The sequence below is a fragment of the Zingiber officinale genome, chromosome 2B (genome assembly GCF_018446385.1).
Source record: "Zingiber officinale cultivar Zhangliang chromosome 2B, Zo_v1.1, whole genome shotgun sequence".
NCBI classification, from domain to species: Eukaryota; Viridiplantae; Streptophyta; class Magnoliopsida; order Zingiberales; family Zingiberaceae; genus Zingiber; species Zingiber officinale.
The window spans coordinates 145,253,516-145,280,291 of record NC_055989.1 but is presented as its reverse complement, the minus strand read 5'-3'; the positions used below and the strand labels follow the sequence as shown (position 1 = coordinate 145,280,291).

At 34.3% G+C, this 26,776-nt stretch overlaps 3 protein-coding genes across 6 annotated transcripts in view; all 3 read left to right on the top strand.

Annotated features, from left to right (window-relative positions):
- Positions 1 to 3,310: 3,310 nt before the first annotated feature.
- On the top strand, positions 3,311 to 5,778 carry LOC122047649 (60S ribosomal protein L22-2-like). Its single transcript, XM_042609062.1, has 2 exons — positions 3,311 to 3,639; positions 5,409 to 5,778. The coding sequence occupies exons 1-2, from the start codon at positions 3,398 to 3,400 to the stop codon at positions 5,551 to 5,553; spliced, it is 387 nt and encodes a 128-aa protein (XP_042464996.1). The 5' UTR covers positions 3,311 to 3,397; the 3' UTR covers positions 5,554 to 5,778.
- Positions 5,779 to 7,601: 1,823 nt separating this feature from the next.
- LOC122047648 (cysteine--tRNA ligase, chloroplastic/mitochondrial-like) lies at positions 7,602 to 12,899 on the top strand. The gene is made up of 9 exons (XM_042609061.1): positions 7,602 to 8,032; positions 8,595 to 8,658; positions 9,941 to 10,102; positions 11,039 to 11,215; positions 11,300 to 11,581; positions 11,778 to 11,903; positions 12,012 to 12,215; positions 12,319 to 12,423; positions 12,502 to 12,899. The coding sequence occupies exons 1-9, from the start codon at positions 7,866 to 7,868 to the stop codon at positions 12,748 to 12,750; spliced, it is 1,536 nt and encodes a 511-aa protein (XP_042464995.1). The 5' UTR covers positions 7,602 to 7,865; the 3' UTR covers positions 12,751 to 12,899.
- A 2,564-nt stretch (positions 12,900 to 15,463) lies between these two features.
- Positions 15,464 to 26,776, top strand: part of LOC122047646 — a 49,239-nt gene continuing 37,926 nt past the window's right edge. For 2 of the 4 annotated variants that reach the window (XM_042609053.1, XM_042609052.1), the window contains exons 1-7: positions 15,464 to 15,758; positions 16,770 to 16,847; positions 19,580 to 19,692; positions 20,337 to 20,430; positions 21,128 to 21,171; positions 21,287 to 21,355; positions 23,031 to 23,104. In XM_042609053.1, the coding sequence (XP_042464987.1) occupies positions 15,662 to 15,758; positions 16,770 to 16,847; positions 19,580 to 19,692; positions 20,337 to 20,430; positions 21,128 to 21,171; positions 21,287 to 21,355; positions 23,031 to 23,104 (569 nt within the window). In that variant the 5' untranslated portion in view covers positions 15,464 to 15,661. Of the gene's footprint in view, positions 15,759 to 16,769; positions 16,848 to 19,579; positions 19,693 to 20,336; positions 20,445 to 21,127; positions 21,172 to 21,281; positions 21,356 to 23,030; positions 23,105 to 26,776 lie in introns of those variants that run through there. The other 2 variants (XM_042609055.1, XM_042609056.1) reach the window with 2 other exon arrangements.

Here is a 26,776-nt window from a genome sequence, read left to right as displayed (position 1 = left end):
AGTCGCAGACCATCAAGCACATGATCGAAGACAATTGTGCCGACAACAATATCCCCCTCCCCCACACACACCTTTTCTCCAGGATCCTCACCAAAGGTGGTTGAATACTACAAGAAGCACATCAATGTTATTGCCTTCAGCCCTCCTCAAATGACATTATCGGATCTGGGATCTCCGATGTGGACCTCAAGTCCTAGGATGCCAAGTTTGCCAAAGTTAACTAGGCAAACCTCTACAATTGAAGGATGAATAAAATTGGAACAAGTTTCCTTCCTTTCCTTATATCCCGATTTGGAGGTAAGAAATTATATCTATCCCTGAGCATGCAGGGGTAAAACTTATCCTTCTCTCCCCTCCCCCTCCTTAACTCACTCCATTTCAAATAAAGATCAATTCTCCCCTTTCTCTTATTTATCCTTCATTTTCCTTTTCTCACCTCCTCCCATCCTTTCCCTTCCGTCACCTCCTCTCATACACAATATTAAAAGTGAAATCTTGAAGGATCATAAAATATATTATAAGTTAACTTATAGATTATTTGGTGATGGTAATAAGGTTGATTTTCTTAAAATGCACCTAAAATATACATATGATTTTCATTAAAAATACTTTTTATCATGTGATTCATTTTAGGACGTTCACATTGGAGTTTAGAGCTGATTCTTTCAGAAATATTTTAATATCTTCAAAAAAAGTCGAAATAAATAATGGAGATCAAAACTTAATTATGGCCCTAGACAAATCTGATTAGATCTATTTCAGGTCATGTGGATTTCTGATACTGCAAGGAGTCCAATGATGATCTCCATTACTTATTTCGACTTATCCGGATATGTTACAATGTAATAAGAAAGAATCGTATCTAAATCCCCACATTTCGAGCTGATTCTTCCAATAATATTTTAACACCTCCAGAGAAACCTAAATAAGTAATGTAAGACACCGTTGAACTCCTTGTAGTCAAAACTTACTAATGGACCTAAACAAGTCTAATTGGATTCATTTCAGGTCTTGTGTATTTATGAGACTCGAGGAGTCCAACGATGCCCTCCCTTGTTTATTTTGGTTTCAACATAGGTATTAAAATATAATAAAGAAAAAATGGCTTTAAACCAATATGGACTTGATATGGAGGCCCATGTTCATATTAGACTCAACGTGAAACTGATATGAATATTTATACATGCATTCAAAAAGAGAGAGGAAGATCATTTACAGTTGGAGCTCCCACTGTGACGTGGATGCTCTGAAGGAGTTCCCTCTCACTATGGGAGCTCAGTGTTATTGAGGAAGCATCTCTATGTTTACAAAACCTCTTCTTCAATGTTTTTTTTAATTATTAAGTTTTTTACTATTTGTAAAAAAACAAATGAAGTCATTTCACAATGACCAACAAATTAGTTGTTGCACAACGGCTAATTTGTTAGCCCTTTTTCACAATAAAATTTAAATTTTTTTATTTTAAAAAATCTATAAATACATCTTCAATCTTTTATTTTTTTCATTCGTCCTATCATTCTCTTCACTCTCTACTTCTTTCTTTCTTTCATTCTCTATTTTTATTCGAGATGGATGAAAATTTCAATACTTCTTTTATATTCTTCAAAGGTGGAAGAAAATATATCTTTACAAAATACATTCCTCCAAATGTCTAATATCCTCATTTTTTTTCTCATACTCAATACCCTCAAAATTTTTTAAAATATTTCATATGCTCCACAATATCATCAAAAGTTTTCAAAAAAATTTTATGAATCCAAGTAATGTCACCCCAACTTCATTTGGTATGTATCCACCCAAGATTGGTCAGCGATGGACAGTCAATTTCAGATACCTTCTCTGCCTTATGTGTTTTCTCTTCCTCAACCATCAATCATGCTTTCAAATGAATCAAGAAGGGCTACTACCGACCCATCTATCAGCGGCAAAAGATTCTCTAATGTCATCGTATGTTCCAGCAACTCAGTCGCCACCACACTCATCACAAGAAGAGCATGAAGTTGAACCGAAGAAAGATAATTCGAAATAAAGATTTTAGTCTCTCGATAAAAACGTAGTTCTTACAAAGTAATGGGCAACTATCAGCATCAACATAATTATTAGTAATGACCAATAAAAAGATCAAAATTTTTAGAAATGTATAGTTAATTACTATAACAAGCATTGGTCCATTGGAACTTTGACGAGAAGCTATTAACAACTAAAATTACATTAATATAAGTGCGTCGATCGTAAATGAATTTTCTACAATTTATAATAATTTTTATACTCATCGTCAGAGTGATTGAAGTGACGAGAATGTGTTGGAGAACGCACTGAACATGTGGAAAGTCAATAACAATAACAAAGACTTCAAGTATATGCATGTATGGAGGGTTCTCAGAGAGTATGATAAATATGCTTCATAATCAGTTACTCGTTACTCTAGTAAGAAGGTTAGAACATCCGAATCAAGGAGAATATTTCAACATCAAATCCAGATACGAGTGCTGATATGGATGACTCTAAAGTTCGCATTCGGCCGATAGGATAAAAGACAACGAAGATGAAGGGCAAATTCAAAGTTAGAGAGGGCAGTGCGATAGAACAAAGCATCAATAAAAAATAACAAGATATTAAAAAATATAAAAAAAATGATTTTACGGGAAGTTGAAATCTTTCATAAGGATTATAAAATTCTTTTGAATGATACTAGTAAGATGATACCATAATAACTTTATATACAAGAGAAAATGGCTGAAAAAATTAAAAAAAAATTGGCCTAGTATAGATGTGTTTAATTTTTTTTATATATTATTATAATTTATGTTTTTTATAATAATTTTTATGTAAGTTAATATTTATATAATTTTTTTAATTATTGCATAGATATGATAATAAAGGAACTCTCTAAGAGAGAAGTTGCATGCTAGAAAAGAAAAAGAAAAGAAAATAAAAGAAAAAGGAGAAGAAAAATTAGATTTGATAGAAAAGGATAGAACAGATAAAATATATACAATTAAGAACGTCCTTTAATAAATATTAAAATTATGTATTTCTGTGAATCGGAAAATTATTTATGCTCTGTGATAAATTGTTGGAAAAAAAATCATCACAGACCAAAAAAACACACACGCACACGACCTATAAATTAATTTTATATTTCCATAAATAAATAAATAAATATATAATAAGTATTTAATATACTATATTTTATATTTTAAAATTTCTATTATCATTTAAAATGTTATTTATTTATAATATTTTAAAATTGATTGCAGTCGCGGACCATTTATTCAATTCTAGGGTTTCTTCACCGGCCCCTTAAATACGGTATGGACTTATTTCGGCTTGCTTTGTCTTCGTGCTCGTTAAAGACTCCTGATCTCTTCAAGCGGCGGCTTCAATCGTTCGGAAAATGAGTCGCGGAGGGTCGGCGGGCGCCGCCGCAAAGGGCGGGAAGAAGAAAGGTTCCACCTTCGTCATCGACTGCACTAAGCCGGTGGATGACAAAATCATGGACATCGCCTCCCTGGAGAAGTTCCTCCAGGAGCGCATCAAGGTGAACGGAGGCAAGGCCGGCGCCCTTGGTGACGCCGTCACCGTCACTCGTGACAAGAGCAAGATCACCGTCACCTCTGAAGGGCCCTTCTCCAAGCGGTAACAATTCTCCACATCTCACCTTATCTCTATGCTAAAGTTGACTCCTTGTCTAATATCTTAGTGTTCTTACAAAAGGTTGTTCTAATATCTTGCATTTGTTAGATTATACTTTAGATTCTAAGTTGTCAAAATGCTATCTTGGTTATCATCTTGTTAAACATGGCTTTTTGAATTGGTTAGCAAAATTGTCATGATCGAAGGAGATGAAGGGATCACATGTCTTGCATTGCCTGAATGCATTGTTTGTAAAAGAGCATGGATACTAAGATGCTGTTTACCAAACTTTTAGACTATTATATGTTGTTTATAGGAACAAGCTAAAGAGCTGAATATTGTATTGGATTAAGATTGTGGTTTAAGACGATGCGACTGTGAATTTCAACATTAATTCTGTGTCCAGGTCTGAGAGTAAAATTTATAATGTTTTCCCTGGTTTTGACTCACTTCTTAGATCGAGTGATAGTATGTTTTGGCATACAGTATTGACCAGTTTGAGGACAGTCAGTTATTGACCCCTGACAATACTTTCTGCGTATTTGTTCTCTGAGCCAATAGTTGCTGAGTTGGGGTCTGTTCTGGGTATGGACTGAGGGCTCAATGAACCAATTGCAATGTGCAGGAGGGAAAAATTCCTAGATTTTTCCTCTCTTAATTGCATCGTACTTTTTGGGCTTGTTTCATCTGAGTTATCAGAGAATTTCTAGAAACAATGATTTATGCTCCATTCTGTTATCTTGCTGCTATTTAATTGAAAGAATAGAAATAAGTTGTTGGAGGTCGGCTCATGCGAGATGTCAATTTAGTGAAGGTTGTTGGAGTTAAGTGTTTGTGCTGTAATTTGTGCAGAATGAGAGAAGCTACAGATATATATTAGAGACAAACACCTGCTTGAAAATGATATTAGTTCCTCCCTCAGACTTGGTTAGGAAAGATATTCCTACTGCCTAAGCTGCTTCTCGATCAGAGTTCGAGTCAGGTACATATAATAAACATGTTAAAGCCCCAGTAGAGGTCTCTTAACACTTTCCAGTCACCTTCCATCCCGAGTAAAAGAAATTGATTGGATTGATTCAGCGGACCCACCGATCAGCTAGTTCAAGATAACATCTGGTTTCAATTTGTCTTTCCTGTGTTCTCTATTAACATTATCTATCCTCCCATTTTTTTATCCAATCAAACAGGTCCCAAGATTTGAGTTTGAATAGATAATCCTGAAGGGAATTGACTCTCAACACAAATGTAGAACTATGACACTCAAAGTGTCTGGGTTACTTATCCTAAAAATTCTTTTCCCTTTTTAGCTGTGTACGTTTAAGTATTCTCTTGACCTGTAGTTTTTTTACTGCTCTTACTCTTCCTCACTTCCAATTTGTGACTTCGCTATGGTATATTTTTTGGTTATGCTTAACACAGCTCTCGCAATTCCTATTTCCAGTTTGACATTTAAAGCAACTTAATTTTCAGTGTGCATTGAACATAGTTTGATTGTTACCACAGAAAGGAATTTTATTTCTGGTAACATTTTGTTTAATTTTATGTCATTGCTGTATTAGCTTGAATGATATTTAAGGTGTCAAATTGCATATTTAGTTTCAAAGTTTTGTGTTTGGCGATTTTCTGCAATTCTCAGTTGCAATTGCTGTTAACCAATCAAACATGTAAAAAAGGTTTCTTGCATCTCTGTCAATTACCTTTCTGATTGTAGATCTCCTTACTCATCGATCAACTTAGCAAAACCTTTCCTGCATTCGCTTCTGTTATCACAGATACTTGAAGTACCTAACGAAGAAGTTTCTGAAGAAACACAATGTGCGTGATTGGCTGCGAGTCATTGCTTCAAACAAGGACTGCAATGTTTACGAACTGCGGTACTTTAACATTGCAGAGAACGAAGGCGAGGACGAAGATTAATCTGCCATGTATCCTTTCCTCAAGTTTGTAAGGCTTTTTGTTCAGTACTGGTTGTTTATGCTTAAACTTAAGTAAGCTTAACTTTGAATGAATGCTTACTATTTCGATTTGACGTCTCAATGTGCCAACTTGTTTAGGTCAAAAATATTCTTCCTGGTAGAGATGATACGGTCTTTATGATTTTGTTGAACGTAGCAAGTATTCTGAATTACTTTGTGGGTGAAATACTTCATCTTCTTCATGGAGTTTGTTTAAGAACACAGCATATAGTTAATCTTAAACGCTGCAAGTGTGTGGTGTTAATTAATCTTTTTTATTCAGTAGGAGATGCAATTAAGAAACAGTAATCAACAAGAACCGCCAAAAAGGAAAAAACGCAAAAAAATATCTATAAATTGTACAACAGCTGAAGTTTATTATTGTATATTTGAACGTCGTGGGAGTTTCATACTTCGACTTGTAAGTTTTACTCAAACTTGTTATAATAATATTTGATTAATTTTAATTTAGTTAAAATAATTTTAGAGTAGTTTTTTTTATTAATATTGCTTTGTTTTAATTATATAAGTAGTTTTAGTCAACAATATTATAATAAGAATATGTTTTTAGAATTAAAAATAATATTTATTTTCTTTAAAATGTGAAATATTGTTTCAATGATAACGAAAATATATATAGTTTTTAATGTAGGTGTTCGGAATTTATGCTACTAAATTTTAGAGGTAGACTTCAGAATCGATTTTCAAAATACCCATTTCAGGTTAGATTTAAGGGTAAAAATTAAAAAGGGCATCTCCTTTTAATGGAATTAGAACGGACTCCTTTTTTTTTGTTTTTTATTTATTAGGATGTTCTATCTCGCGTCAGTACTTTCTAAAAAACTTAAAATTGTCTTTATTTTTATGTTAGAGTATTAGTGTAGCAATTAGAAATTTATAATTATTACAATATATAAGATTTAACTCTAATAAACCTAAAAAATTATGTATAGTTTAAGTTGTTATAATATGGGCATTTTATGTTGGATCAACCCTAATCAATATTATGTTATAACACCACTTTTATTCTAATCAATATTAATTACTATATTGTAGTAACTAACGTCTATAACTTCTATAATATAGACACTTCATCTTTGATTAACATTAGTTAATATAAAACAACATTATATTATAATTGGTATGAATTATAGTGGCTTGATCGGTTACAATTGTATAATTATAGTAATTATGAAATCTGTTGCTATAATAACATAAAAATAGTTTTACAAAAGTAAAATGTACTGACAAATAAAAATAATTTTAAATAGTAAAATGTATAGGAGTTGAATGTGGGGTAGGTTTTTTTTTAAATTTAAATATTTAATTCTTCCAACCAATTAATCTTTAACCTTATAGAAGTTTTTTATCTATCATCTAAGTAAATCCGGAAGCATGAATGACTGCCCTTTTACAATAGTATCCAGGATAGTATTTCCACTAAAGAAAATTAATTTCACAATACATCACAATTAAAAGTCGACTCATGGATGCTTAATTAACCTATGAGGATTTAAAAGGGAGACTGATCTTAGCACAACTATAATGTTATTGTCATTTAAACTAAATGTCATGGATTCGAATTTTAAAAATAATTTTTTACAAAATTAGATAATATTATGTTTAATAAATGTTTCTCCTGAATCATGTATTAGGGTATCTTCATGTATTAGGGTATCTTCAATAGTTAGAACTCTAAATAATTATTTTTTTATACTTCCAATATGTCAAGTCTAAATGATTTTTTTTGTTATCTAATTTATAACATGTGATTGTATGAATTCATACCTATTATATCAATTTAAAAAAATAAATAAATTTGAATTTTCACTCTCTTAAACTATAAATCTCAAAACTCATCTCCATAATAATTTATTTATTTTTATTCTTTTGAATATGTTTAATTTGTGTTTTCCAATTTACCTAATATAATCTATTATAAAAATAAAAAAAATACAATATTAGCACGTCGAACCAAATCTTCGAAATAGTAGCGTAATATATACTCTCAGCGGATGACCCTCCCCTGTACGAACCAAAGCAGGCGGCTGATCCCGATTTCGCCTTCCCTCCCTCCCTCCCTCCGTCTGCGCCAACTGCTGGACTCCGGGGGGCCTAGCCGCCATCCAGGAGAAGCCTCAGAAGCGGCGGCATCGAGTTTCCGATCCCGGTTCTTTTCCCGTTAAAGTGCTGCTTCTCTCGCCGGGATACGCTGACATAATTAGGGTTTAAGTTTTTCAGAAAGGGGAACGACGCACCCGGAGTAGGATATCCATGGGGAGTCACGCGCTGGTGCTCTTCAATTCAATGTCGAAGCAGAAGGAGGTGTTCAAGCCTCTCGTCGAAGGGCAAGTCTCCATGTACGTCTGCGGCGTCACGCCGTACGATTACAGCCATATTGGCCATGCTCGCGCTTACGTCGCTTTTGACGTTCTCTACAGGTGACTTCTTCTACTCTCCTTTCACCTCTTTCTTGTTTGAAATCCACGATTTTGGACAGGGATCAAGGAGTTGACCCATAAAAAATGAATGTTGGATTTTTTTGCAAAGAAGTTAGATGACGTTACTATCGTTTAATGCTAATTGTTGTTATCCTCTGTTTTTAGCAATGACAGCCATTAGAAATGCTTCAGCTGTCATTGTTTTATATATATAATATATATTGAAGCCTGATCTCTTTCCTTGTTTGAAAGTAATTAGATTGTGTCCGGATTTTTTGTTTGATAATATGCTTTTTAGATTGTATATGTTACTGATAGTATTATCTGGTGATGCAGACTAGTTTGTGTCATACTTTCTTTGGATTCACTTTGATTTATTTTATTTTATTATTTTATTTTTTTGCAAAAAAAAAAAAGAATCTGACTTTAGGATAATTATGTAACGGTATATCTGGCTATGATACTTTTGTCTTTAATATCCTGTATAGCTCTGAATTCTGCACCAATATAACTTGAATAAAATATCAAGCAAAGTGTTACATATCAAATTTTCAATTTTCAGGTATTTGAAACACTTAGGTTATGACGTCAAATATGTGCGTAACTTCACTGACATTGATGACAAGGTCAGATGTTTCTTGCATTCTCTAGTAATTTGTAAATCTCACTTTGGCGATGCATTTGAGATGTATAAAGTGGTAGTTCTGTGTGGTTTTTGTCTTTTTGGATGCAATGAGAAGAAATGAGATTTAAACAATGACAAGGTATATTGTTATTTTTATTCTTCTCAGTTATCTTATATACTGTTGTGTTCCATGTTACTTTAATTTGTAATCTCACAGTTAAGTTCTTTTATAAAAAAAACTGCTTGAATAAAACTTCTCACTCCCTTAAATTTTTTTTTTTTTTCAATTTGGTGAAATGTTTAATTTTTCTCCACTCTATTATATATTTTACAAGGCAATCAAAATTGTTGATATTAGGTACTTGTAGAGTAGCTAAGAGTTTATTTGGATGAATCTTGAAGCACAGGCACTAATGTAATAGATCGAGTGATTGTATTCTGTGAAACATAGAATCTCCAGAGTCCAGATTATTAACTTTAACAGCAAAATCTCTTGGTCAATGTGAAGTCAGCATTCTCTTCTTTCAATGATGATTGTATATCTCATTTGCATAGAGAGATAATTTAGAAGCAGTGATTAACAAAACAATAACCAGGAAATTTTTAATTACCTTATGATTTATAATGTTTTATGCAATGCAATATAGTCAATTGACACTCACTCGGGCAATATAATTACCTTATGATTTAAGTTGCTGCCATGTGACCTGGAGGTCACAGGTTCAAATTGCGAAAACAACGGACCGTATTAGCAGGAGCTTCCCTCTCTTGCAATGCAAGTAAGGCTGCGTACAATAGATCCTTCCCTGGACCGTATTAGCGGGAGCTTCATCCACCGGGCTACCCTTTCCCTCTATTTAAGTGGGATATATGTAACTGGAAAACCATGTCGCATGTAATGTTAGCGGCAACTTCAATAGACTCTCTTAGGCTTGTTGCATTCTTCTATGTTTTACACTAAGTAATTACTTAATTGAGCTAATTGCATAATCTGAATCCCTCAGTTTTTTGCAAATTTAGTAATTTTAAAAACAGCTAGAGGTTCATTTACCTTTTTTATTTTATCAAAATGGTTAGACTTGTAAAGAAATAATTTAAAGCATTATGCAAAAAAATTTCCTATTTAGATTGATTTCCAAAGTAGTTGATCATCTGCTTCGACTATGCTAGTTAACTTTGGCAAGAACTCTATTCAATCTGTAGATTCGTCCATGTATATGCTGTCCATGCTTTGGTAGTATATCAGTTATGTGTCAAGTATTTTGAACCTTTTTATTTTGCAGATAATTAAAAGAGCAAATGAATCGGGGGAGGATCCATTAAGTTTGAGCGGTAGGTTTTCCGAAGCATTTTTGCATGATACAGCTGAACTCAACTGTGTGCCTCCAACTCATCAACCACGTGTTTCTGATCACATAGAACAGATAAAGGATTTGATAACCAAGGTGGATTTTTTGTACTGTATGCAATCACTTAGGATGTCTTGAAATTAATGTATAAGTTCACTCATCTTTTATGTTATTTATGGTTTTGTTTGATTCTCTTGTCATCCAAAATTGACAAATAAATTTATGTTCTATTTTTTTCCAACTTATCTTGGACAGAGGTCTATCCATCCAATTTCATTTAACCTGTGACAAGTTGAACTCATATTCTGTTCTTAAACCACTTGCAACACCTTATCATTTCTTCCTCTCTAGTATTAACACGATCTTCAATCCACCAGCTTGATGATGATCAATCCACTAGCTTGACCTGGCGCATGCTCCCTCTTTGGCACCCATCTGGTTTCATATTAACATTATATAATTTTTACATGGGGAACCCAGGCATCCGGTTCAAGCAACCAAGAAGCTGATACGCCTAATACAACTAGCAGTTTAGTTATTGGATTCTTTTGTATTTATGTATAGCTTTACCAGAATAATATAAATAAAAGAATTAATCAATCTCAAGAGGTTATTATAATGATGTTGTTTGTATGCTGTACTGTTTCTGTGTGAATGTTTTCAATATAAAATGGTTTCACAATGTGTGAGCCATTTACAAGGGGATGCTGTTTAATTAACTTTGATTGCTACTTATTATTGTATTATTTGGAAGATTAGCTTAATTAAACATGGCGGAAAAGCAATATCATTCTTTTTCCATTTCTTCACAAGAATCCTACTGGATTCCATAAACTAAATATATGTTCATCGTTTATATTTATCAACCTTACAGTATTTAAGGCCTTGTTGTTTGTTCAATAATTTAAAATGATCGCTATGTAGGTCATGATACTTCCATCTGATTGTGCCTTTCTAGGACAACTGCTTTTTGTCTTATTCAATAATTTTGTTTCCTAATTTTGGTTAGATAAAGTTGATATTTATTGGCAGATAATGGAGAATGGATGTGCTTATACTATAGAAGGAGATGTTTACTTTGCAATTGATAATTTCCCTGATTATTGCCAACTATCTGGACGAAAGCTTGATGATAATCGTGCTGGTGGAGGTGGAAGAGTTACCGTTGATTTAAGAAAGAAAAATCCAGCAGATTTTGCTCTATGGAAGGTTCGACCATTCCATTAACTTTTTTCCCCCACATTTGTAAACATGGCCTTTCCTCATCGATGTCCAATTTCTTCTGATTTTTAGGCCGCTAAGCCTGGTGAGCCAAGCTGGGATAGTCCTTGGGGTCCTGGCAGACCGGGTTGGCATATCGAATGCAGTGCCATGAGTTCACAATATTTAGGTACTACTTTCGATATTCATGGTGGAGGAAAGGATTTGATTTTTCCTCATCATGAGAATGAACTCGCCCAGAGCAAAGCTGCATGCCCCGAATTCAAAATAAGCCATTGGATGCATAATGGCTTTGTGAACAAGGATAATCAGAAAATGTCAAAGTCAGATAACAATTTCTTTACTATTCGAGATGTAAGTGCTGACACTAGTGTCCAATATGTTGGTTTTTTTTTTAAATTAATTTAAATATAGATAATGATATAGTAGCGGATAGAGTTCGATGGCGTAGAAGGATCTATATAGACGATTCCATCTAGTGAGATAAGGTTTGGTTGTTGTAATAATTGTTTTCCTCAAATGCATAGTAATGGTGAGATTTATATTGCAGATTATTGCCAAATACCATCCACTGGCTTTGAGGTTTTTCTTGATGCGCACACATTACCGTGCCGATGTAAATTACTCTGATATAGCACTTGAAAATGCATCAGATCGAGTCTTCTATATTTATCAGGTTATTGTTGCTCACTTTTATATTCACAATGTCTTGGTCTCCATATATTAACTGTTCAAATATCCATTCCACTAACATCACATCCTTTTGCATTTTTCCATTTTTTAGACACTTGATGACTGCAAGCAGGGTCTTTCTCGATTCCGTGAAGAGGAACTCAAAGGCCAAACCCCAGCTAAGGTCAAGGAATCAATCGATAAATTCCATTCAAGTTTCATAGAATCTATGTCAGATGATCTTCACACTACTGCTGTATTAGATGATCTTATGGAACCACTTAAGGCGATAAATAGTAACTTGAAGCAGTTAAAGGTATCTCCCTTGCATTTTATTGTCATACATACAGAGACAGTAAAAACAGAATGCTTCTGGTGTATCTCATTGCACTAACCCTTTTCTATGCTACATTTTGAAGGGTAAGAAACCGCCGAAGCCGGTTATTCTTTCTCTTCTTGCACTAGAGAAAGAAGTCAGAGATGTTCTTGACATTCTGGGACTCTTGGGTGCTTCATGCTCTGAGGTACATGTGAACGTTTCCACTGCGACTTCAATTGCTTGCAGTTTCAACCGATCAATAAACATTTCCTTGCTTCCATAGATTCTTCAGCAATTAAAAGATAAAGCTCTGGTTAGAGCTGAGTTAACCGAGGAACAAGTACAGCAGCTGATCGAGGAAAGGAATTTAGCGAGGAAAAACAAGGAGTATGCGATCTCGGACAAGATCAGAAAAGAGCTTTCTGGTAAGGGCATTGCTCTAATGGATGAAGCAAATGGGATAATGTGGAGACCGTGCGAGCCAGAGAATGATGCAACCGAATTGGCCTCTAATTGCAGTATCGAAAGCTGACATTAGTCCATTGCCAATTCCATATTTATGCTTTGTATGAATTTTGATCACAAGTCTACTCAAATATTATGATTAACATGTAACAATATAACTTGCTTGTATTCCAAAAACAATTTCTATGTTGAGAAACAGTGACAGTTTTGTGCTTATTAATCTTCTTTTTTTCTTTGCATTGTGCTGAAATGAGTTTACTATAATATTAGTATTTTTATATATATTAAAAATAATTATTAGGTATCATAATAATAAATTTCCAAAGTTGACTATATGTGAGTGTTTTTTGAGAATTTTATAGATAATTTAAAGTTTTCATATTTGAGATTTAAGTTTCCTAATATTATTTACGTATTTAAATATTTTGGTTTCAGATATTTAATTGATTGTTGCTTAAATTTTCTTCCTGGCTTTGAAAGTAATGTAAATAATTTTATATACTATTAACTATTCATACCGCTGGCCACAACTAATTATTCAAAATGTTATTATTTTTTATTTATTAGAAAGCCTCTCTCTTTTTAAATAAATTACTCACGCATGATATAAATATGCTCAATCCTTTTCACCCTTAAAAGAAATTAAATTTTAATTAAAAAAGTGTTAGTGATTTTCTAAAGTTATATAATATTTTTAGACATTTAACTGATTAAAATTTAGTTAGGTGCGAAAATGAAAAATAATTATCTAAAATTTTGAGTTATAAATATTTAGAAGAGTTATTATATATAAAGTATGAAAAATAAAAAGATAATCCAGTGCATAAAGATTCCGATGAAAAATTCATTATACTTAATTTTATTCTATTTTTTTTATAATAGATTGGTTATAAGGTAATAATTTTATCAAGTCTCCCTCCAAAATTTTAAATATAATAATATAAATTAAATTTTAGATTAAATTTTAGACACTTAACTAAGTTTCTACTTTTTAATTAGACAGTCTTCCTCCTCTTGATCCACAATCACAATTTATACACATCCAAAATAGATCTATAAAATATTGTCCTAGTAAAATTTAAATTTCGATGATCTTATTTATTAAAGGAAAATAGTAAAATATAAAATCGTCACTTAAGAGCCGACCTTATACCTTTTAAAATGGATAACTCATGGGACCCATGCTTTACTACAAAATAATTTTCATTAATTTTCCTTAAATTTATTATTGTTTATATTTTCAACACTCAACTTATTTGATCATTTTGATTTTATATAAGAGTTGAGGAGGTTAATAAAGTAGGTCAATCCGAAGCGGTTCCTTGATTAATAGTCAAGGTCCTAAAATTTCATCCTATTAAGGGAAAATTTTATAGTTGAAAATTTAACCATAAGTGTTTGAAAATTACTAGAGTGTTTATATTCTATTTAGTCTAATAAAAGTTTTTCATCAACCATCTGATAAATTTATAAAACACAGATGGACTACAGAGACAATCCAACATCACGAGTAATTTGAGCGTCGTAGCCATTTTATTCAATCTAAGTGGGAATCGATTCACGTTGCTTGGGAAATTTGTCTATCTGTTTACCATCGCACAAGTCTATGTGTAGTTGAGAAAGTTAAGAAAGAAAAAAAGCCCAAGTCCATATATTCCTCCCTTTCATTCACTTTAAGGTGATCGGTTTGATCCTACGAAAATTTTCCATCGATCACTGTGTAAATTCGAGAAGCACAAATACGACATTGGGGGGAGGGGGGTAACCTAGTACCATGAGTGGTTCAAGCGCTACAAACATTTATTTGTGTCGTATAAGAATTGAACACTTTGTTACTTGAAAAATTCACTTATCAATTTACCATAGCACCAAGTCTCGAAGCACTTGAGAAGGTTGAGGTTTGGCAAAAGGTCATACGTCGACCCTGAACACCCCATATGACTGATCCCATAGCTATATATAAAGAGAAAAATCAAGAAATTAGGCAAGCTATCACATGAGAGAATATTTTCTTCTAACACTTGAGAATGTTAAGGTTTGATAAAAGGTCATATGCAGACCCCGAGCGCCCCACACGATCTCCTCCACAACCATCTAGCGAGGTAAATCTTAAAACTAAACATACCACTATATGTTAGGGCATTTCTCTTGATTTGGTCGAAATTAATCCTTGCTTGATTTGACAATTTTATATACGATGACTAACTCAGTCAAACCCTAGGGCCACTTGAGAAGGTTACGGTTTGCAAAAGACGAAATTTGTCATCTTAGCCTCCACTATGAGTGTCATATACTATTAGGAGGGAGTAAATTGGAAAATTATAGACGACCCTTACAAGAGGGTATGGTCACACTTAAGAGCACCCATAATGGGATGTTAAATGAGTGTTATAACACCCATTTAACATCCTCTTTTCATTGTGAGTGAGTATTATAATGCCCACTCATAAGAGAGAGGAGAGAGGGTGTTCAAAGGTCTCTCTTAATTTTTTAATATTTTTTTTTTCTTTTTTAAATTATAAATTTTTTAATATTATTTAAAAAACTAATAAAAGGAATGAATAAATTGATGGTGGGGTCCATATTAATGTTAAAAGGATGTAAGTAAAAGAGATATATTGTTATAATGAATATATGGCAGTGGACCCCATATCTTTTGATGAGATGGTAAATATTATAACGTATTAACGTTACGAATGCTCTTAGAGGGTTAAGGGTTAACGAACTATTTATGAAATTTATTATCATTTTAGATAATGGGAAGCAACGGATCGGAGGAGCAATTCGTTTGACCTAAAGTGGTCGTTGGGTTCGTCACTTCGCCTCGTTCCGAAGCGGCTCGATCGAGACCGCGTCGCGATGGCTCAGGAGACAGAATAGCGAGAAGAAGGGATTCGAGCGAGCTACTTCTCCTTCTCCTTCTCCTCCTCCTCGGCCGCCATCGACGGAGAGGCGGAAGAGCTTCTGTCTCTCCAACCATGTTCGAGGGCATGGTGAGCCAGGTGCTCTCTGGCTACCTTGGCCGATTCGTCAAAGACATCCAGAAGGATCAGCTGAAGATTGGCATCTGGAATGGTAAAACGTCTTCCTTCCTCGAATCTCAAATCATTTGGCTTCCAACAAAAGATTTTCAATTTTTTTTTCTTAACTGAATCACATTTAACTCCTGCTGCGCCAAACTTGATGATTTCGCTGTATTTGATTCTAAATGGCACCCGTGTAGCACACTAATGTTGGAGCTGGTCACTCGATTGTCTTGTGGGGCGCCATAGGCTGCTGTACATAGGAGTTGTTCCAAAAGGAAAATAAAAAAAAATTGTGTTAAAAGAACGTGGGAACGCTCATATTATTTTATTTTCTGGGGATAAATATTTGGAACAAAGAGTCTATCTCTAATCACTGTTCTTGACGCTAATTTAGTACCTATATTTAGTACCATCTTCGACAATTATTCTGACAGGAAGTCACAAATTCAGCCCTGCATTTCTTACTAGGCTGATTAGAAGATGTTCTTATTGGGTGTTCCAATCATTATCTAGTTTTGGGAATTCAATATTTCAGTCAAAAACCATGTGGGCATAATTTGTACAACATAAACATGGTGTGTTATGGCACAAGTTGGTCGTTTCAAATGGTCCAAAAATCATAGTATCTAGTTTTGAGAATTTAATAATTCAGTCAAAAATCATGTGGGCATAATTGTTGTACAATGTAATCACGATATCTTATGGCACAAGTTGTTGGTTTCAGATGGTTCAAAATGATGTGGGGAGCTAGGATGTAGAGTCAAGATTATGTTAAGCAATGGTTAGTGTTTGTTTTGTGCTTAATAAATATAACACTCCTTGTGTCTTCTTGTGGGTTCTAATTTTTAAAGCTGACATTTCAAGGGACTGCAATTGTATTTTTATTTTTTTTGGAGGGAGAGTAGCATGATTCTTTAATAACAGTGGTATCTTTTAGCATGCAAGGAATATACAACAGTAGAGGTCTTATGTCCATTGCTTGTGCCAATATTCACAAAAATTTAGGATTAATGTGAATTTGTCACCTTGTTGATTTTCATTGCTTTGTTTTTTTTTTCAGAAGAAATACTGTTGGAGAAAGTGGAACTAATACTTGAAGCCTTTGACTATTTGCAATTGCCTTTTGCATTGAAAGATGGTACATTGCTTTCTAGTTGTTTCTTATTTTTTTCCCCTTTTTTTGTATTCGGCATTCTAACACATTTTGTTAGGAAAGCTTGTCTGCTAACTTCACATCTGTGCTTGATCCTATTTAAAGTTTTCTTTTTCACTCCGATAGTTGCTTGCCTTAATTCTTCATTATATATTTTACATTCTAGTTTTCATGTTTGAAGGTTGCAACTTTTATCCAGATTACCATCCAGTAACTTAAGTTTCCATTCCTGCTTGAGATATTGTATCACAGAATGCTAGATATGTTCCATATTTCTGAATTGTGTTGTGAAGTTTTTAGAGTCAATAAAAGTGGATGACTCACCATATAAAATAAAATCCTAGAGGAACCATAACATATATCCTACCCCTGCTGCTTGTAAGTAGTCTCCTCATAGGCTCATTGCTTGTAGGCTTTCCTCAGAGATTGGCAGTTAGACTTGTTAAATGTGTTGCTGATGATCTGTGTTCCTGTTCCTTCTTCTACTACAGCATCCATACATGCATTTAACAACATATCTTTGTGAAGGTTGGGATATGTCTCTTACTAGATGATGCAACTCTTTCTTTTGCTCTTCACCCTGGAAGTTTAACCGCTGTCTGCTAGTCAGATGTCCTCAATGTCATCTCCAGACCTCGTATTTGTCATGGCAGATTGCTTTGATGCCTACCTGTTGAACTTTGCTAGTTGCTTATCTCATTATGTTTTGACATGTTTTTTAAGTTGTCAAATTGCTGCTTGAAACTTGAAAACTTATTGAACATCATGTGAAATCTTTAAACATGCTAGTGGGCTAGATAACTGTTGCCTGTTGGTAAGATGTTAATGCTGCCACTTCGAGCAATATGGTCACAATGGATGCTCTTAAGAGAATGGAAATGGATGATCTGCAGAATTTTTAATTAGTGAGAAGAAAAAGAGAATTCTCCACGAGGAGAGAACTTGGCCAAGTGACAGTTATAACAGCTATTGGAGCCAAGGTGCAGAAATTCTCTTTTGTTGACATAGAACTCACTATGAAGCAAACAAACACCCTTTCCAGTCAATGCAGCAAGTCAATACTGCCCACTAATTCAGACATTCAGAGCGCTAGTGGATCTCTTGAAATTGGGTATTTTGGCAACTAATTATGGAATGCAACAACAAACTAGTATGTACAAGGAATACAAAGCTTACACTCGTTTGTACCAACTCATATGAGATTTTGAATGCTCGCTAGTAATACTTTTAATTCATCAAAAATTCATTAACTAACTAGCAAAATCATAAAAGTGACTATGCTGGTTCCTAGTCCTAATGTCAGCACCAGAAATTGTGTAAACCTATGAACATGAATCTCAATACCATGTTTGACAAAGCTTAGGTTGTCACTTGCCCATAAATGACACAGATTAGATGATGTGGTCTTGCATAAAGCTCAATGGAGCCATAAGATCTGTGTAGCTGCCCTCAAATAGTTATAACAAAAAAGGACAGCCCACGAAGCTCTTGTCAATGTGGGGTCCCGGAGAAGGGTCTATTGTATGTAACCTTACCTTGCTTTGCAAGAAGCTGTTTCTGAGACTCGAACTCGTGACCTCTAGGTCATGTGGCAACAACTTTACCGTTGCACCAATACTTCCCTTCCCTCAAGTAGTTACAACAAATAGCTTTATTATTATTATGATGATGAATTTGTAAAACTTGCAGAGTGATTTTTCTCTTGCATAATTTAAAGTATGTCCTAATTCTAGAGGCATCATTGTCAAGATGGCAGCAGCTACGAGGGGTTGGAATAGTTAGTCAAAACAAAAGAGAGAAAGATTAAAGAAATTTATTTTTAGTGGAAGCTATCCGCAACATTCTAATTTTTTATTTTTTCTATTTTTGAATGCGGTAACCCCTGCTAGACGAGCCATTCTCAAGTGCATTTACTGGTCAGCACAGGTTGATTATAGTTATGTTGATTTTCTGTTCAAGAGAAGGTCAAAATATCTGCAAACACAAGCTTCTTGTGATTAAAGAAAGGAACCATACAAATGCTCCAAAATGGCTTGCTGATTTTTATCTTGAGGATGAGGGACAGTATAACAGGAGAATGTCGAGTATGCTAGTATAACTTCAAGATATCGCTAAGGTTCTTGATTGTGGGTTGTTTAATTGTCCTAAAACAATTAATTTGCTATTAGCTGCCAAAGACAACCATATTTTTACTGTGTCTCATGTTTCAACTTAAAACCATCAACTGTCAACTATTTTAGTGCATGGTCTATGATTGAAGAGGTAGCAACTGTTTCTCTAGAGCTTTGTGCCAACAGCTTAAGTTTGTAGCATGGTCTAATGCCTCTTTCGCTGTCTTTATTGATTTAGCTACATCAAGGCCACAAGTATTTACCCTTATCTTATTGTCTATGTTGCAATTTGCAATAAACTACGTCATCAAGGAACTATATTTATTCTGTTTTATATTGATCAAGTCTATATTCTTAAATTTTGTTCTATGTGTGTGGGATATTAGCTTACTTTCTTATATTCTGTATGATTGAATCCATAGTCTTAGCTTCTGTTTACATGTGTGTGTGTCTGTGTGTTGCATAAACACCACATGTAGACATGCTTTTCTTTATATTGATATTAAACTAAAGTTAATTGTGTTTACTATGAAGTTCCTGTTGTTTGTAGGTGATGATTATATGCATGCTTGAGAATTTTGTGCTAACTTAATTTTGATATCACAGGGAGGGTCGGAAAATTGAGCATTAAAATACCTTGGAAAAAGCTTGGATGGGATCCTATCATAGTTGTTTTGGAGAACATATTTATATGTGCTTGTCAGCGGGAAGATAGTGAGGTATCCATATAATCCAGATTCTAAAAACCAGCATGCAATTGAGTGCTTAATAATTAGCAAAACAAGCCCTTAATTATAGCACTGATCAATAGCCAACAGATATGGTGCTCATGCGTAGAATTTTGAAAATTGATGTGCAAATTTGGTTAGGACATATATCCTTACACTTATTAGATCAATTTCTAATAAGGGGTTTCTTTCCTTCGTATTATTCGATTCTTTTTAGTTTAGTTAAACTAAAATCAGAGGGGTCATGTTGATTAAACATAAAAGACTAAGTTTTGTTGAACTAATAATTCAATTTAGTATGTGAGATTCAATTGTGGTATGAATCAATGTAGCCACTCCTAAATAGTTAGGATTCATGGGGTGTTATTGTTGATCTTCTTATTGTTATTAGTATTACTGTAAGGAACTAATTGAAGATGTTAAGTACCATGCAGCCACTCATGCCGTATTTGATACAGTTAAAAGCTGCACATGTATACTAAGTGAGGGTTCTTGCTAAAACAATGCTTCCTTTTTGAAAGTCTAATTTAAATTTCTCTGTTTCTATTGGGAATTCAAATAATTTATTGATTTTTTTTGTTGTTGTCTTCTAATTCCCATGGTTTGCATATGTTAAGATTTTATTTCTTTTATAGTGGAGTTCACATTCAGTGGATAAAAGAGAGTTGGCTGGGAAAATGGCAAAACTTGATGCTATAGAACTAACAAAGTTGTCAAGACGAGTCTCTGGTGAGTATGCCAAGGTATCCTTAGTATTTGTCATCGATAAGATAATGTTAGCTCTGGTTATTCAACATCTGCTTTAGGCTTTGGTTTAAACGGGTGTTGTTTTAGCTCTTTGGTCTTGACTATTGCTATAATCTGGTAAGTCCTAATGGATTTTGTGTTTTGCACGTGTTTTGCCTCAATATTGTAGTATCATGGAATTTGTGTGTTCTTCTATATGTAAATTGTCAATGTGGTTGGTGTGCAAAAACATTTTTTTTCCAATATATTGTTTTTTGCATTTCTACTGAAGGATGACAATCTGAACAGAATCTTTTGGTGGTCTATGATATCACTTTTATATCCATCATATTGTAGTTGCCATATTTTTGAGACAACCTTTCCACTTGCTTGTTTTGACTTATCCTAAATGATTGAGTCCCTACTAAGGGCTACTTGGTATTTGCCTTTGCTTCTTGCTTATGGCGACATAACTTGATCAGATATTTGTACTCTATTTGTTTAGCTTCATGCAATCGACGTACTTAACTTTTAGTGATGCAGCTTCTTTTTCATTCTCCAATATTGCTAGTTTATTGAGGAAATCTTCCACAGGAATTGTTTTCCCTTGCATTTAAATTCTTGTTTGCAAACCATTTCGTGGCTATGATTGTCGCTTATGCCATTTGCAATTAATTTTGATCTTCATTTTTCCTTCCAGATGATCAGGCTGGTCAGTCTTTTTTTTCTTACATATCTGCTAAGGTAAGCACATTTAACCAGTTAACAGTTTACACTCTTCCTTTTCCTTGACTAGTTTGTTGTTTATTAAGATCAAACTAAATTACTAATTTTTACATTCCTGTATATCCTAGTGCAGATTTTGGACAACATCCAAGTTTCCATCAAGAATGTCCATATTGTTTATATGGACAAACATATAGATCAGGTGGGAAATTCCATGTTTTTGATGTCATATATTTGTTGTCCTGTTTCATGATGTATTTTAATTTGTTGATTATTTCATTCTTTCTACTTTTACTATGAAATGAATTGGCAGTCGTAAACTTCTAATACTATATCATGCAGTCCTTGTTAGGTATTTCTTTAACTTAGAACAAAATCAGCAACCGTTGCCTGGATTTTGATTAACATGACAAATCTAGTCCCTCATTTGGATTATGTTAAGTTCTTATCCCGTGAGCCATTTGTCACATCATCTCTTGGCTAACTAAAATAAATGCAGATTGAGTATGTAGCTTAACTAAGAGTTATACAACAACCACCAAGCCTTTGTTCCCACTGTCTCATTAAGTGGGGTCAGCTATATGGATCCTCCTACACTATTGGGCTCGATCCATTCATTTGTTGTTTGCTTTTCCTCCAATACCCAACTATTTGACATTAAGTATGTGGATCATATCCTAACCGTAAACTTTAAGTTAACCATGATGCCGATATTCTCAAGTCATTTTAATCAGTTTTAATTTTATTGCACTTTTTTAATCTCTCTATACTTTCACGCTCCATCTTTCATTGACTCAATTGATATATTTTTGAAATTTATCATTCATTGATGCAATTCATATAATTTTGGAATTTATCATTCATTGACGCAATTCATATAAATTTGGAATTCAGCATTCATCTTTGCAGATGTCCAAGCTATCTTAAGTTAATTTCTCATTTATTATCAATCGGAGTTACAAGAACTATTATTGAACAATAACATCCACTCTTCTCATCTTTGCTGTACAATTGTTTTACATATTGTTTCTTAATTGACCAATAGCCCTACCTATAAGCATACTTAATTACATCATACACACGCCCACACATATTTTATCTAAAGTGGTTATGCCGATTGTAGAAACTTTTTTTTGCACATCCACTTTAACTACACTTCCCTCTTCTTCATGTTGTCAATCCATTTTCCTAGGTTAAAATCATTGGATTACAAAGCTTGTCCATAATTTCAATTGTTGAATATATTCCAATTAAATTCTCATCAATTAGGACACTTTTATCAGCAAGTAATATAGACCAAAGAAATTATCTTGACTATGGCCAATAAGTTTATGAAGGGAACCTTGGCGCAGTAAAGTTACTACCATGTGACCTTAAGGTCACGAGTTTGAGTCACGGAAATAGCCTCTTGCAACAATGCAGGATAAGGTTGCATACAAATGACCTAATGTGGTTTGACCCTTCCTCAGGACCTTACATTGACGGAAACTTCATGTACCGGTTGCCCTTTATGGTCAACACGTCCATCCAGTGATATAATGAAAAGATGAAGACTTAGAGATAACCTTGATGTTGACCTACAATTATGGGAAAATTATTGGTGTACGCTCTGTTCTTTTGTAAAATATCCTATAATGCTTATGTAGAAATTCTTTCATTAGCTTTTAAGTCAATGAAAATGTTACACATGCTTTGGTAATTAACATTTATATTACCAATATATTACTTTTGGAAGTTTCTCTTTACCTGTCACCTTGATGTGTAATGTTTGCATCAAGTATAAATGTTTTACATATTGGTAATTCTGTGTTGTGTTTCCTTCAATAGTGTTGCAATTGAGTGGACTAAATAATAGCATTTCTAATTAATTTTTCCAGGAGTCATTTATATTTGGCTTGAAACTCTCTAGTCTGATTGTATCAACAGACACCCAGAAGCAGAATTTTACTGGGTAAATCTTTAATCCCATTGAAGCCTGGAAGTTACTCTTTTTTTATGTCTTCATTTGCACTTGCAGATATTTTGAAAATCTTTAAGTTACCTTCTCTGACTGTGAGGAGTTTCACCGACTCAAAAGTATTTTCATTTTACTTGATGAACAATATGATAGTATTGGTTGACTGTAGCTTGGAAGTGCATGCCATGCCACACTTTGGTGCCTGTTCTTTTAGCATATAGAGGCACACTCTGACGGTTAAGATAGAGGAGCACACCTGTGTGTTTCCTGGTCCATTAGCCTGGAAAGTTTGAATCACACCCTTCGCCATGTGAGAAGCTCTTTAGCATTCACTTGGGCCCGATGGAACCTTTGAAGACACAATACCACAAAACAACCCCTTTGCCATTTTTTTGCATACCATAAGAATTAAACTGAGTGAAAAATTCACATTAAAATTAACAATTGTTAATCATATCTTCAGCATAAATGTGTGACTGTTATTAGAACCATCAGAATCTGTATACTGAAAACTGAACTAAGTATCCAAGAAGAGAGTTAGTAGGAAAATTGTGTGCGAGGTGCATATATCTTAGTATCTTACTCACTTTTTTTTTTTTGATAAGTAAAATAGTATAGCACAAATTAGGAGTATAAGAATTGGCCTTTAGGAGCTACTTATGTCTGACATAGTGTTAGATCTGAGTATATTCTCAAAGACTGATATACATGAATTTACACACTCCTAAAAATTTTCTCACTCAAATTGTCCTTCACCAAAGAAACTATTATGTCTAGCCCTCCATAGATCATGTATCATAGAAGAGAAGGCAAGATGACAAGCCTTTGTCAACATCCTACTCCCATGGTAATCCCTCCCAAAAACTCGCATCATCCGTCAATATGTGGATATCTCCTATCGCATGTGAAGCCGATCTCTAATGCGCCTCCATAACTCTACTATAGGGGCCATCCAAAGAATAGATGCTGTGTCTGTCTACAGAATGTGCAATCCTCCATGTACTCCTCTTTTTGTCTCTAGTGGGAAGACGCCTCTGTGCCAACATTTAGAGGGTAACTGCATGACTTGGTTATGCATAGGTCTTCCACACTGTTCGGACCCATGACTTCTTAGGACTAGGATGCCTAAAGAAGTCATATGCTCCAACTACACAGTCGTCCCTAGCAAACCAATCTGCTAGCCTCTGTCTTCGGTAACCTTGCAACTTATAATATGAGATCCCGTATCTGCCACACACACTTGATTGGAGGGGAATTTGTGTGGGGTGTTTCCCAAGTCCATACATTTGCACGCCTCAAGTATGGTGGACCCACTTTGTCCAAAGCGCATCCTCTTTAGCTTACATATATCTCACTCACCGATCATGGAAGAAATGAAACTGCAAAATCATACCAAATGACTAGATCAAACTACCATATGCTCAATTTCCTAATGTGTAACCTTTAACTATCATATGCACTATGTCGAATTTGTATTCTAGCCACCGCTTGCTTGAAGTGTTCAAACACAAATTGTAAAATATGTAGTGTCTCACCCATTGATTACTCTCATGCAGTCTAAAATATATGGTTGCTTAAATGTCATACATTAAGCAAGAGCATATTGTGGATATGTGAACTTATCTTTGCACTATCAATATTACTATTAAGAGTGATACATGGTGTAGTTAGAGTCTGATTTTTTTTTTTTTTTATTATTTTAATTTAAAAACGAGCATTTAGATTCATTTATGGAATATCTTTATAAAGAATTGGTCTCATTGTTCCCTAAAAATCGTTAGAATCCCTACAACTTTAATGATCCTTCTCTTTATTAATATTTTCCCCTTGGACTCAACTTGTTCTAAATATTGCATCAATCGGTATCAGAACTAAGAAATTCATTTGACTTCAACATGAATTCATATTGTTCTTACGTGAGGTCATGTTTCATCAACACAAATTGTGCAATCCACTGGTCGACACTAAACGAAATGGGCCATCAAAGCTTTTGTTGCTCACTCATCCCTATACCTGCTACCAACAACCATACCCCACGACATCATAGGCTGCTTTTTCCTCCAACGACAAAGAAATAGATCGCACTGCTTCTTTTGACGTGACAGAACATGACAGGCCATCAGAGAGCTCGCAGATACTTCATCCAGCAGTCTTTTCTGTGAGTCTGACACTCGTTCTTAGCACCATTGCCATCCAAGTGATGTGTGTACCGCCTTTGCTATAGTTCACGAAAACCCGGTGCCCCTTTGCCATCTATGAGTATGAGTAATAGCAGGTTCAACTATCTTCACACATGAATCATCTGATTTTAATGAACCATGAAAATGAATCGGATGGATAATTACAATTTATCATGAAATAGAGTTAGAAAGATAACTGAGGGTTCTTTGTAAGATTTGATATGTTGACTGTTAAGACCTATCCTATACAACGCTCGGTCAAACCTAGCAATAATTTTAATAATCCATTCAGACCCAACTGACAATCATTCTATATCTACTTTATGTTCCCTACATCCTCTTTCTTTGGTATTTTACAACCTATCTTTTTAATTTTCAGGCCGAAAATTAGGTACAATGAGTATATACTTTTATCCTCATCCCTCACATTTATTGAACATTTGCCTTAGTTTAATGCTCGCGAACAACCTAACGCAATCCTTCTTTATCCGGGCTTGGGACCGGCCATCATGGGTGGATGTGTGGATATAGGAGGATAGATATAATAAGAAATGAGAATATTAGAGAGAAAGTCGGGGTTGTATTTATTGATGAAAAACTTGACACGTTTAAGAAGGTACAAACATGTACTTACAACCAATAAATGTTCTAGTTAAGTGATGTGAAACTATGACAAATACACACATCAAACAAGAAAGAGGAGGACAAAAAAGCCTTGGTTAGCAACAATGAAATAGGATAAAATTTATTTAAGTATAGATGATGATATAATAAGTGATAGGGCCCAATGACATAGAAGAATCCATATAGCCGTCCCACCTAGTGGGATAATGTTTGGTTGTTGTTATTGTTGTTGTTGTATCCTCATCTCTCACATTACACAACACAAACCACATTCAACTATGAACCCGATCCACATATGCTTCCACCACGTCCACCAGTTGTTGTCTGGGTTTGTTATGTGACCCCTATAAGTCTTGACCCTGTCCTTAGGTGCCCATGTTTGCCTAAGAAAATCAGGGCAACTTTCAACTTTAATAATAGTATAGTGCTAAATTTGCTGCCTTTCTTTTGGAACATATATCCTTGCTTGACTTGCTGATGGCAATTAAATATACATACATTTTTAACATTTACATATACTTTTTATTAACCATGTGATATTTGTTCTAAAGAGTCTGGATCCGGGCAGCCCGGTGCACGAAACTCCCGCTATGCGGGGTCCCGAGGAAGGATCCATTGTACGCAGCCTTACCCTGCTTTTTGCAAGAGGCTATTTTCAGGATTTGAACCCGTGACCTTTTGGTCATATGGCAACAACTTTACCGTTGCGCCAAGGCTCCCCTTTTCTAAAGAGTCTGGATGTTTTTGAAAAAAGAATTTAAAATAATAAAATTTATTTAAAACAAGTGGCAAAATGTTTTGTTTTTCTTTTCAAAAATTGTATAAATAACTACCTTAGTTGCATTTATTTTGCAGGTTATAA